At 32.2% G+C, this 13,546-nt stretch overlaps 1 protein-coding gene across 5 annotated transcripts in view; it reads left to right on the forward strand.

Annotated features, from left to right (window-relative positions):
* Nucleotides 1-13,546, forward strand: part of LOC118197903 (uncharacterized) — a 39,712-nt gene that overhangs the window by 12,651 nt on the left and 13,515 nt on the right. For all 5 annotated transcript variants that reach the window (XM_085820108.1, XM_035369463.2, XM_085820111.1 and 2 more), the window contains 2 exons: nt 1,969-3,306; nt 6,738-6,902. In XM_085820108.1, the coding sequence (XP_085676234.1) occupies nt 2,036-3,306; nt 6,738-6,902 (1,436 nt within the window). In that variant the 5' untranslated portion in view covers nt 1,969-2,035. The remainder of the gene's footprint in view (nt 1-1,968; nt 3,307-6,737; nt 6,903-13,546) is intronic.

The following is a 13,546-nucleotide window of genomic DNA, read 5'->3' on the forward strand; positions in this document are numbered from 1 at the left end:
TTGCGCACACGCATATGCGCAGTCGTAAAAGGTCTTACGCGCACGCGTAAACGCCTATGCACATGTGTCAACACGGGCGCAGAAAGTTTTTAGTTTTGAGTTCCGGATTATGGGTGTCCGAATTAACGACTTTTGACTGTATTAATTATGTTAATTAATTCATGTTTAGTAATAATGCATATTACTTAGGGATCTATTTTATTTTTAAGATAGTATTACAAAAGTAAAAATCAAAAATAGAATAATATTTTTAATTGAATTTATTCAGTTCTCATTTGCTCAAAGGTCCTTAATTTTCTTCATTAATGGTCCTTAAAAGTATTCATTTCCGTGTGCAGAAATGTGTAGATAGAAGCAAAGTATTTTTATCTATTAAATACAAAAACTAAAATGCCAACATCCTAATTGAGTTTTTTCTCTAACACTTGTTAATTTATGTAATCTGAGCTTTGTTCAAGAGTGGTGGTGGTACTAAAGGTTTTCAATTTTTGTTTATATGGTACACGTTAGCCAAAATGTTGAGAACCGCTGGATTAAATCATTATCAGACAAGCTCCTTTTCTTCAATTTAGCCAATATAAATTTCGTTAGTCTCATAATGTAATAACAGTAGCTTCATTTAAAAAAAAAAAAACTCAGCTTTTTTGTTTGAACATACAGTAAAATGATGAAAAGTAAATAAAAGTAGTAGATCACACACTGTACTATTACCTAATTATCTTTACAAAATTCATCTATGTTTCATATCACAAATAATAAAAGTATGGATGACTAAATATAATGGAATTGAATTACATTAGCAAAAACATAAACCATTATTTTTATAAACTTATGTACTATTCACACTTTTATTATTTGTGATTTAAGACTGTATATGATTTTTGTAAAAAGAATTATTTAATCCTTTGTTCCCATTAAACTAAATTACTTTTCTCCTTTTAGTTCGTTAATGATTCTGTGAGTTAAAATAAAAGTTTATATAATAAAACCTCTTCTATCTACTTACTTATTTATGTGTTAGCAAAAGCAGATAACTGACTGTGGGGGAGAACAATAACAAGGATTTTTTTTTAAAAAAGGTGTATGTTTTATTATAGATGTTTCTTCCTTTTTTAATTTTATTGATTGTGCTTTTATGGAATTCTTAATGCACTGCCATTTTGAAAGTGGTTGTTGCTTTTGGTTCAATAAGCTTGGTTAGAAACCAGTTGCCAGTGAGTTTGTAAATGCTCTCCAGAGTTGTCAGTGAATTTGCAAAGCTTCATTGAGAGTTAAGTAATCAGAAAGTACTGTTTCAATTAACTTGATTTCTTTGTTTCTTTGGTTCAAATCTTGGAATTAAATTTTGACCCTTTTCTGCCAAGCTAACTTTTGAAGAAATTTCACATATTATGCAATAACAGTAAATAATAATAATAATAATATTCACACATTTTGTTTTTTTCAAAATTTGATATAGAATTTTTAATTTAGTGTTAAATTTTCTTATGTATCCTTATTTAATGATTAAATTAATCATTGCAGAATTTTCATTTTAACATGCCAGATAAATCAAAAAAATAATTTTCCTGGTGGGCATTTATTTAAGAATTGTATTACTATATTAACAGAATTTCAAGGAATGACAGAAGTGATAATATAAAAAATATATATAAGAATGATTACAGTTAATTTTTTTTGGATAATTGTGATTTAAAATCTACATAACTAGTTTTTCCACAATGTATTTCTAGTAACATATCACCAAGCATATCATGATAGCTAAAGGAATTAGTTTTTAGTATTTAATATATTTAATCACATAACCTAAGAAGTTATTTGATGTGCATATTTAAGATTTAAATGTATAAAATATTAATATTATTAAGCCAACCTTCGTAATTTTGGATAGCTATTAAATGCTGGAAATAAAGATATTTTTATTTATTTTTTGCTTAAGGTATTTACATTTCTGTCTTGCTTTTGCAGCTGTGATTCTGCATATCATTTGTTCAAGTGAAGACAAAAGTATTATTCTGAAATAAGTTTGAGCTCTATGTACACAATGGCAGAAAACTCTGAAAATAAGACTGAAGATTTAATTGATCTTGATATTGATTCATCTATCTTGTTAGCATATGAACTTGAAAAATTGAATTTAGCAAGTATTCCAAGTGACATAGCTGAATCATTGAATTCTCTGGAAAAAAAGGAATCTCACGAAACTGGAACTCAAGATGATTTTCATGTTATAAAACTAGAAGATAACACTTATGCACTGAAACAAGAGGCTGCTGCCTGTACTATGAAAGATAATCATAATGCAAGCAATCTGAAAAAAGAAAATGAAAATCATAGTCTCTCTTCTGTTGAAATTAACATTGATTCATTAGTTCTTGAATACTCTTCAGATGAATTATGTAATGAATCAGAAAAAAGTTCTAAAGATGTGAAATCATTTTGTGATACATATGATTCATTGATCTCTAAAGAAGGTAAAAATGTAAACATTAAAACTGAATTGAATGTAAATGAAGTCATAAATGATGATATAAATAATTTGTTAAATGACTTAGTGATATTACACGTAAATGATGGTGAAAAGCCTGATTTGCGAGAGATATCAGATGTAAATGATGAAAAGTCTGATTTGCAAGAGATATCAAATATAAATGATGTCGAAAAGTCTGATTTGCGAGAGATATCAGGTGTAAATGATGAGGAAAAGTCTGATTTGCGAGAAAGAGCACCTCTACGAACACGAAGACATTTGCCTAATCGACAAAACAGAGGTCAACTCAATTTGTACAATATTTCTGACTTTGACCACAGTACACTGCTCCACTTGTCTTTTGGAAGTGTGAAAGATAACAGTTTGTCAAATGAAAACCTCAATTCTTATGTGACATTTGACTTTTCTCAGAGTTACGAAACAGATGGTCAGTTTGGTGATCAAAATATCAGTAGTCCAGAAAGTGGTTACGTTCCTTCTCCGGCAAGCACTTTTTCCGACAGCGATGCCAGCTATTACCAACCGGATTTTATCGATGAGGAAATTGTTATTGACGGTCTGTTAGAACTCGGTGTTAATGATCTTGAAAATAAATGTAACACTGTAGATAATAAAACAGACACAATTGAAGAAATAAAGAACTTTTTGAAAGATACAGATTCAAGTAAGCATTCAAAAGATATTTCTGAACCTAACATTAATGAAATACAGAAAGAATTATCATTAGTAAGAAATGAATCAAAGCAAAGCATATTGAAAACTGAAGTAAAAAACCATATTGTTAAACATGCTGATATAGCTCCCAGACCTTTACCGTAAGTTTTCTTCATATTAAATATTCTTTTATAGTTCATTTCTTATTATATTATATATATGAAATGTATATTCCAGTGTTTAGAAAATTTGTGGAAAATGCTATTATCTGTAGCAGAGCTCAGTTTATAGAATGTGATTGTCTTTAATCTTCATATAATATCTTAAATCTTCAGATATAATAATAATCTTCAGATAATATATAAAGTCATTTAGTTTTTTATTGCACCGGAAAAGTAGTTGATGCAAGCAAAGGTATAGGTTCTTGTATTCAAGAACACTTTTTCTTGTATGTTGGCAAGACTTAAATTTAGCCAGAGCTGGACTTCTCAGTTTTTGAGTGAAATTGTTTAACTATTTGTCCTTATTATCACTTAATGTTTAACTATTTGTCTTTATTATCAGTTAATGTATCAATTTTTTTATCTCTTTATTTAATTTTAAATTATTTGCTATATTTATTTTTTATCTCTTCTGATGGCCTTCCATTGGGCTGTAACTGGTGGTGACAATGATGCTTTGAGTGCATCTTGATAAGAACCGTGTGATCTTTTAAACCAGAATAGTCACATAGTGCCAATCAGTAGGTATAGTAACTTTGGAAAAAGTGAAGAATCATCAACTGCTTGGCACAGTTTTTAAAATTGTCAACTTGGCACACTTTTGTGTTGTCTCCTGGAGTTGTAGCCTCTCCAGGAGGCACTATGTAAGACACGACATGAATAAAAATAAAAAAAAAAAAAAAAAAAAACAAGTTGGAAGAAAATTTTTAAAAACTGAAAATGCTTGCGAAAAACTTAATAATTTTAAAAATGAAAAATCATTTCAGAAACATAAGATCATTACAAAACACTGAAAAATTAAAATACTTTCACTTGAAAAAAAAATTAAGAACTGAAAAAACTCTTGCAAAAAAATAATTTTTAAAACTGAAATCATTTAAAAAACATAGTAAGTTTCAATCACTTAAAATTGTTACAAAACACTGAAAAATTAAAATACGTTCACTTACCTTAATGTAGAAAAGCACTTTATTCCATAAATCCCCCTCCCCCATTTATTTTTTAAAATAAGATGACTATTGCCCGGAAACATTGACGTCTGAAACAGCGTCACCATCAGATTCATGAAAAAATTCTTCTTCGGAAGTTGGATCGCGTAAAGTGGTGGGGATAAAGTCTTGCAATGTTAGCAAGGAAACTTTTAAATATATTTTTTTAACAGAGTGTTCATGTTTTTTCCTCCACATAAAATTGTACAGATATGAATCAAACATTTCTTCAGTTCGATTAGTAGAATTTCCAAGAAATCATTTGATTCCTGCCCATACACCCTCAGTGGTTTTAGTATGTACACTTGTTCTGTTCCTGGACACTCGCACGTCAAACTGTGGTTTGCCTCTAAATGCCAAAATCCTTCATTTTCCAGACATTTATGGGCAGCCTAGCAGATAGAAATGATTGTGGTAGGCAACACCCATTCACTAACTGCATCAAGCAAGCAGATACTTGTTCGATTCGAAACCACTCTAAACAAATATCTGTGGGCATCTGTTTCAATGTCTGCATACACCCATCTTGCTTTCACGGGCTAGCCTCTTCCATACTTCATTTTCCCAAACTTACTTTCATCAACCTCAACAGTTTTATCGACTCTTCTGATTTACAACTATCTTTCACCATAATATGAATACATATTTCCCTACAGAAAAGATACGAGTCAACTACCTTGTGTTTAGAAATATTCAAGTCTTCGATTGCATATTTCTAAGGGAACCTTCCAAACCACTTTCGTATCACTAGAAAAAATGTATACATATCCAAATTATTGAAAACAAAACACCATTCTAACACAGCTTTCTTTCCTAAAGCAAGCAGGCAGCATGGTAGAAAACCTTTAAAAATACACGAAATAACTTAAACATGCATTCATCCACATTTTCAACAATACCAATATCACTGGAGGCCATTGTAAGTATCTGTAAAAATTTATCTAAAGAAAAATAAATTTACCTGAAAAGACATTATCCACTCCATTGAGCTCAGCCAAAGAAAAAAGAGTAATGGATTTTCAAAGGATTGTTTGAAATAACTGCTTCTCTGTCATCTGTTTCCGTCAACACCAATCAGAACTTCTCAATTTAAAATATATACTGAGTATGCGTAAAAATGTTCCGAAGTGCGCTCTTTTCCAAAACTCCAAAATTGGCTTAAATGCCACAATTGGCGTGCTTATTTATCTTGTAAAATGCACCAAATAAGTGGGCACTTCTGCATCTGACGTGAGCGTGCCAATTGTAGCATTCAAGTCACAATTGGCGCGCTTCTTAATCTCTTAGAAAACAAACCAAATAAAGCTCAAAAAAACGAGACATTGGAATGTCAGTGCATTGGTGACATATTGAAGATTTCAGAATCAGGAAATGTTTGAGGTTACAACTGACTGAGCTAGCAGAGGCTTGAATTTAAATGACTCGTAGCTTTGTCATTTTGAGTTGCTCAGAAATACTGGTGAAGTGTTAAATGTTAGCACTGTCCCTCACTGGATTGTGAGAGATTAATCAATTATGAAAAATCAGTTATGAGAAATTAAATCATTGATTTATACTCAAGACATGATAGATTTGTACATTTTCTGTGTTTGTCCCTGCCGAGATTCTTTGTTGTCTCAGTGGACATTTCTGCTCTAGATATATATTTAATATTGATTTCTTCCTTATCAAATAACACCTCTTTGTAATGAAAACAAGCATCAATATGTTTAGTTCTAGAATGATAAAATGGATTCTTTACTAAATATTGTGAATTTAGATTATCCTTCTGAAATACATAAATACAGACACTGATACCTTTTCTGTAAAACCAATATCTCTTATTAGTAATCACATGTGTATTATTTTTTGGGGAAGCTCTAGTGTATTTTATATACTCACCTTAAGGTACATGTAGATATAGTATACATAAAAAATGACAAACACCTTGATATCCTCAATGCCATACTTTTGATGAAAAGAAAACTTGATGACAAGTGGTAATTCCCAGGCATTGTTTTCCATAAATGAACTGCGTTTATTTACTTTGAAGGTTGCTTTCTACTTTTTCTACATTGCTTTTTGAAAAAGCTTGCTCTACAGTTTCTGTGTCTAACAGCTACTTTCAAGACCTCCAAATTAATACATTTTTGCTAATAGTAATATCAAATTGATACATTTTTGCTTATTTTAGGTTTACTTGGTTTATGCATATTGCTCAGTAATCTTGCTCTTCAGTAAGCCCATAGGTTAACAAAATTACTGAGAAATTAATTAATTTGATATCAGATTTTTTCTGCATTCACTTTCTCTCTCTAATTGATTGACAGCTTCTGTTAATTATTTTTGTTTTCATAAAGATAGTTTTCATGTTATTAATTTTAAATTTAATTTATTTTTTAGCTGTGAAGCAAAAATAGCTCTCCGTTCTTCTTTAAATAAAGAAAAGTATCTTAATGAACAATCCAAACTATTAAGGAGAATCCAAGATGAAGAACTAAAAGGAAAAGATGTAAAAGTAATATATGTTCTGGAAGAAAAAGAAATAAATAAGCCAAAACAGCAAACGTAAGTTCAGATAAAACTACTTCCTTTAAACAGCACGTATTTAAAAAAAATTTGAGCAAAAGAAATAGCTAAAATTATCTTCTCCTTATGATCCATAAGCAGTTTTCCACTGTTGTTCGTAAAAACTTATTATGAGTAATAAACTACTATTCTGATACTGTGCATAGTTGATGCCTGACTTGTAAGTATTATTTCATAATTTTAATGCAGTAATTTTACTTCCTTGTACCAGGTTGTTCAATAAGTTCGCGGAAATGAAGAAACCAATTTTTATTTGTAAAAATGACTTTATTTTTCAACGTAGTTTACCTCAACTTCAATACACTTATTCCAACGGTCTTCTAATTTATGGATCCCTTGACTGTAGTGGTTTTTCGGCAGCTCTGCAAATATCCCTCGTTTTCTATGGAGATATTGTTTGAGGTGTGGGAAGAGCCAGAAGTCGGAGGGAGCTAAATCTGGCGAATAGGCTGGATGTTGCAGCAATTCGTACTTCAATTCAGTTATTTTAGCAATGGTTTTTTGAGCTGTATGCACAGGTGAGTTATCTTGGTGGAAAATTATTTTCTTCTTCTGTAATCCGGGTCTTCTTTCACGAATTTTTTCGTCTAATTGATTCAAAAGGTTACAACAATAATCCAAATTAGTTGTTTTGCCAGTTTGAAGGTAATCTATAAATAAAATTCCTTTCGCATCCCAAAAAACTGATGCTAACACATTCTTGACTGATTTTTGCACACGAACTCGCTTCGGCGCCGAAGAGCCGGGTTCACACCACTCCTTGGCCTCCTGTTTTGATTCAGGATCATGATGGTAGACCCAAGTCTCATCCATTGTGATAAATTGACGGATAAAGTCGCTTTTATTCTTCTTAAAACGCTCCAAATGTTGCTGGCAAAGTCACATCCGAATTTGTTTTTGCTCCATCGTTAGAAAATGCGGCACCCGTTTTGCTCAGAGTTTTTTTAAACCCAAATTGACACTCAAAATATTGCTCACTGTGCCCAATGAAATGCCTAAAGCCTCTGTTAAATCTCTTTCAGTCAATCGACGGTCTTCCAATACCATATCTTATATTTTTCTATCTTATATTTTTCCGGTGTTGATGCAGTTTTTGGATGACCCTATCGCGGATCGTCTTCAAGACTGGTATGACCACTTTTGAATAAACTAGCCCACTTGCAAACCATTGTTTTTGGAGGAGCAGATTCACCCAACACATTCACCATTTCGGTATGAATTTCCATTGCCTTTAAACTTTTCTGTACAAAGAATTTGATGACTGCACATTGCTCAATTTTATCCATACTTGAAAAAAGCCACAACACATTAGATATGAAGAGTGGTTAAACAATGAATAAATTAACAGATCAAAATGAAACTTTTGACGTGTTCCTAAGAAAGAACAAATATGAAAATGGCGTTAAAGTTCGAAGTTTTAGGTCTAATATTGACGAATAGATGGCGCTCCGCGAACTTATTGAACAACCTTGTACAAAGTAAAGGAAGTATTGTGAAAAATTTCAGTTTCAATGGAAATACATATTTTGACCATTCTCGATTCCACTTTGACTATGCGTGATATCTGTATGTACATACAAAGCAAATGACTCTTTATTCCAAAACAAATTGTAAATAGATTCAAAAATTATTTCTTCTCGACGTCTGTATGTACCTTGTGGGACTCAAAAACTATTAATCAAGAAACACTGAAATTTTGTGTATGGGATTGCTATAACAACTAGTTGTGCACCTCCCTTTTTTATTGCAATTGTCAGTATCAAAAGTATGTATATATAAAACCAACCCCTTATTCAGTTTGAAAGTTCTGACCTTTATTTTCACAGTTGTTGGTCATATGCTTAAATTTATAGAAATGTTTTAAATTACAAATTATTCATATTTTGGCAGTTTCTAACTTTTTAAAAAACTAAATGTTGGACAACTGGTGAAATCTATCATTTAATGCTTTCTACAGCTACTCTTATATTTGGGAAAGTTTTAATGCTCGTTATGAAAAAATAAAAATACAAGAAGTTTAACTTCTGTATGACAAAATTGACCGAGGTACAGTAAGACCCCGCTTAACGCTGTTTCAGTTTAGCGCTCTTTTATTTCAACCCGGGGATTCTCCGAAAGTGTGCACAGCGCTAGGTTTCCTAATAACATATCCGAAACAGTGTACAGTCAAAAGTCTTTAATCCGGACTTGTCAGGACTTCAGCGATTCTGGATTATCAATTTTTCCGGATTATAGATCATCAGTTTAAATCTGGTAAGATGGCATGCAGAAATTATAAAATTAAAAATATGACACCGTAATTTATAAAATAATGAGCAATTATGATCTAAAGGGTATCAAAATTTACAAAAAAAAAAAAAAAAAAAAAAAAAAAAGAAGCTTAATATTTATTTGTTTACTTTATTAAACATTTCTTTCAATGCGCGCATGCGTAAAGCATACCTTACGCATAGCCGAAATTAGAAAATTGCAACCAGAAAACTATTTGATTTGTATTCGTAATATTTATAATGACAAGGAATTTGATTTAAATCATATCAAAGACAGAGTACATCGAGATTAAATACTACATTTAGTAAGGAATTATAAGCCGAATAAAATAAAAACATCTGCCCTGAAGATAACGATAGTGCTGACAGATCAGCTTCCAGTTCATTGCGCTCCGCGACGTCACCCCTCCCCGCACGCAGAGCAGCGTGAAATTGATAAACAGATTTCGGAACGGTTAGATAAACAAAGGATATGAAGGATATGCCTTTATCCTTTTTTTGTAGCAATTTGTTTTTTGTTTGATGGACATCGAAACATACTTTCGTTTTCTAGATCCTTTGGGAGCTCCAGCATCGGAAATTCTATTTGACACAATCGAAAGTTCAAGCTTACTTTTATAAAATTGCTCTTACAGTCTCCAAAAATAATAAGCCGGATCCAATTCGAAGATTAAGGAACAACGCAGTCATCAATATTAACTGAAATAGATAATTAGATAATTTTAGCTTATACCATCTTTTATACATTAAATGCGCACACAAAAATGTATTCTGCGCTTGCGCAGACGCATATGCGCAGTCGTAAATGTCTAGCGCGCATGCGTCAACGCGGTGCATGCGCAGAAAGATTTTAAGGTCCAGATTATAGATCATTTCGGATTATGGGTGTCCAAATTAACGACTTTTGACTGTAGTTGTGTTTCTTGTTTGGTGCGGTGCTGTACAGAGACATTTTTATTATTTGAAACATTTGTTGACATTATTGTAAGTATAAATTTATATAATACTATAACGATTAATACAGTGACAAATATAATGATCTTTAGTTTTTATCATGGGTGATAATAAAAAACAATAAAAGAAAGCTACCAGAAAAAGCATTTCACTGGAAACTAAAATGCAAGTGATTAGAAGATTAGATTCTCGTGAGCATTGATCTCAAATTAGTGCTGCATTGAATTTAGCAACTTCAACAATAAGGACAATTTTTAAGAATAAAGAAAAAATACTCTCATCGGCAACTGCAACTACTTCAAGCTCTCCAACTAGAATTACCCGTTCTAGAAATAACATTACAGAGGAAATGGAAAAAACGACTGTCTATATGGATTGACGATTAAATTGAATGCAATATGCCATTAAACCAATCTATCATAATGCATTCGTGACACAAAGGCTGAAAATTGGAAACACAGAATAGACTGATTGATCTGACTGACTTAGAATTTTATTTGTTTTTATAAGTATATTCATTTATATTGCTTTTATTTTTGTAAGAAATAAATGTTCAGTTTTATTTTTATTAAAAAACATTATTAAATTTAATACCTAACCAATTTTATATCCATCTTCCTTTAACCCCATTATTAACACGTTAAGATAGCCTCGTTTAGCGCTGTTTCACATTATGCTCTACTTTGATGGAACGTATCCCCGGGCATTAAGCGGAGTCTCACTGTATTTAATTTCGAAATTTACAATATTTGATGTAATTTTCAACTTGCCTTGAGAAATCAGTTATAATTAAGTTAGAATAATTCTAGCAAATAAGTTTAAGTAAAGTGCAGCAAAAAAATATGTATAATTTATTTAAGCCGTACAAGGAAGTCATGGTGTTACGAGGTTAACCATTCATTTATTATTTCAGTCTTTACTGTAACATCTCCTTCCTGTTTCGTCACCAGAATGCAAATAAATAGCCAGTATTTAATTTGAAGTTTTTGGAGTTTTAAGACATGGAATGTTTGTGGCTGCATATGCAGACTATGTTTAGTTTCTGCCAGCTCTGATAGTTGTAATTATTCAGTTTTGCTTTACATACCTGTCAAGAATTTGGTTTTGATGCTCTGGTAAAAATACGGTTCCACATTTAACTCTTTAATTTGACTGCTTTAATTTTATGATCATGAGCTGTGACTGATATTTTTAGCCTAAGAGATCGCGTTTATGTTCTAAATTGAAACCTTTTCCAGACCTGTAGTTGCTTCAGACATAGCGATAATTTGCTTCACATCACATGGGGTGATTAGACTATTTATCAGTCTCATGGGGTTATCAGACTATTTACCAGTCATTTTCTTTGTAGTGAAAGAACAATGTATGTTTACATAGAGGATGCAGTTACTTGTGAGACTGTAGATAAACATATTCGGGATTTGCATGAAGAGTTTTCGCTTTTGAATGAAGCAGGGTTAACAAATCAAAATGTAAATTTGCAGCAAAGGAACTTGATTACCTGAGCTGTAAAGTATCTCAAAAGGGAACTAAAATGAAAAAATTATAAATTGTAACAATAAAAAATTACCCACCTTCTAATACAACAAAAAAGCTGGCCTCATTTTTTTATGCTTGTGCTGCTATTATAAGAGTTTCACCAAAGATTTTGCCCATGTAGCAGAACTGCTATTAAACTTTAAAAGGGGAAAAAAAAAAAAAAAAAAAAAAAACAGGCTGTCACGTGGTCAGCCAAAGTAAACATCATGTTAGAAATCTCTGCAGGTGTATCAGATTTTGTAGTAGGAGGTAAGATAAATAGCCGATTTTTAAGTAAGACACTTAACCCAACTGAAAGAAATTATACCTAGCCGATTTTTAAGTAAGACGCTTAACCCAACTCAAAAAAATTATACCACTACTGAAAGGGGAACATTAGCTGTCCTTTCAGTACAGAAATATTGAGTGTGTTTCGGGAAGGTACTGATTAATATTTATACAGATCATGCAGCCGTGGTTCATTTGCATTCTGAGAAGAATTGAATTTATCACTACGACTCATACAAAGAGTCCTTAAATTTAAGAATACAATTTAATATTTAAACTTACTCCCAGAAAATAAAATGTTATAGTGGATGCTGTATCAAGAATTAGATGATGAGGGGAACAAAATGAAATGTACAGTGTTAACATAAAAAATTTTTAGATTTTTCAAGAAACAGATATTTCTGAATTACAAACAGACCCAGAATTTAAAAATGTTTATGGGTGTTTGAAAGATCTCAACTTATTTTAAACAACATTATATGATGGGCATTAGAAATAGAGCTGCAATTATGAAATTATTGACAGCCTTTTGTTTTACTCCAAATAACAGATAAGGAATCAAGAGTAGTTATCCCAGTTTCCATCACTCTTAGTACCATGCTGGGGGAAATTTCTACAAATTGTTTTCGTATAACCTCTTTTAGTTGGTCCAAGGACTAAGGGGTGATGTTTGAAAACCCCAACTGTGAGGTAATCTCACAGAAAAAGTCAGAGGAACTTAAATCAGGCAAGTGTGGTGGTCATGGCCTCATGTTAGGACACCACTTGACTGGGAACATATGCAAAATTTAATGCAAACAGTATGCTGCATTTACCTTAGGTTCTTCATATTGGAACCAGAAGTCCTCTTTTCCCCCTTTTTTCTTTCCTTGTGCTTTTTCCCCATACTCCTCAGTTCTCATGTGAAGAAATTCTCCAATATGTTGCTGTATTGATTGGAATGAACATTAACAGTGATTCCATCCTCCTCAGAAAAGTAAGGCCCATTGACGCTTATAGATGCCAAAGTGCAAACAGTCACTTACAGGCTGTGAAGAGGTTGTGCATAGAGCTCTTAACAGTTTTCAGCAGCCCAGCAGCGAAAATTTTGTTTGTTCATTGTGCCAGAAAAAGAGAACTAGAATTCATTGCTACTCCACAGAATGCAAATGGGAGGTGCAACTGCAAGGATCATATTATAGCAATATGTATATGCCGTCCACAGTCTGTTGGAGAGAATTCCTGACAATCTTGTGTGCTTTTAAATGAAAGTCAATATGCAGAATTCACCTCATAGTTCTTTTGGAAATCATAAGAACTTAGGTATGTTTTCATGCTGACTACCTTGCAGATTGCTGAATTGAAGCCCTTGTTGCAGAATTTTTGGCGCTCTCGCATTTTTTAGATGTGTGGATGTTTTTTTAGTGCAGATCCTGTTGCCCTTACTCTTTGAACCCACAGAAAAATTGTTTTCTGGTCTGGATCACTTGCATTAGCATGTAAACCGAACCATGTGCGAAATGCCCCATGTGCAATTCCAGATCCGCCATTTTTGAAAAAGCTTCCACTGCAAAGCCTCCATGTTCACCTGACCACAGCATGGTGATGGCTGAA

The sequence above is a fragment of the Stegodyphus dumicola genome, chromosome 7 (genome assembly GCF_044657685.1).
Source record: "Stegodyphus dumicola isolate Sdum_Otavi_A_Nest chromosome 7, ASM4465768v1".
In the NCBI taxonomy this organism is placed as follows: domain Eukaryota; kingdom Metazoa; phylum Arthropoda; class Arachnida; order Araneae; family Eresidae; genus Stegodyphus; species Stegodyphus dumicola.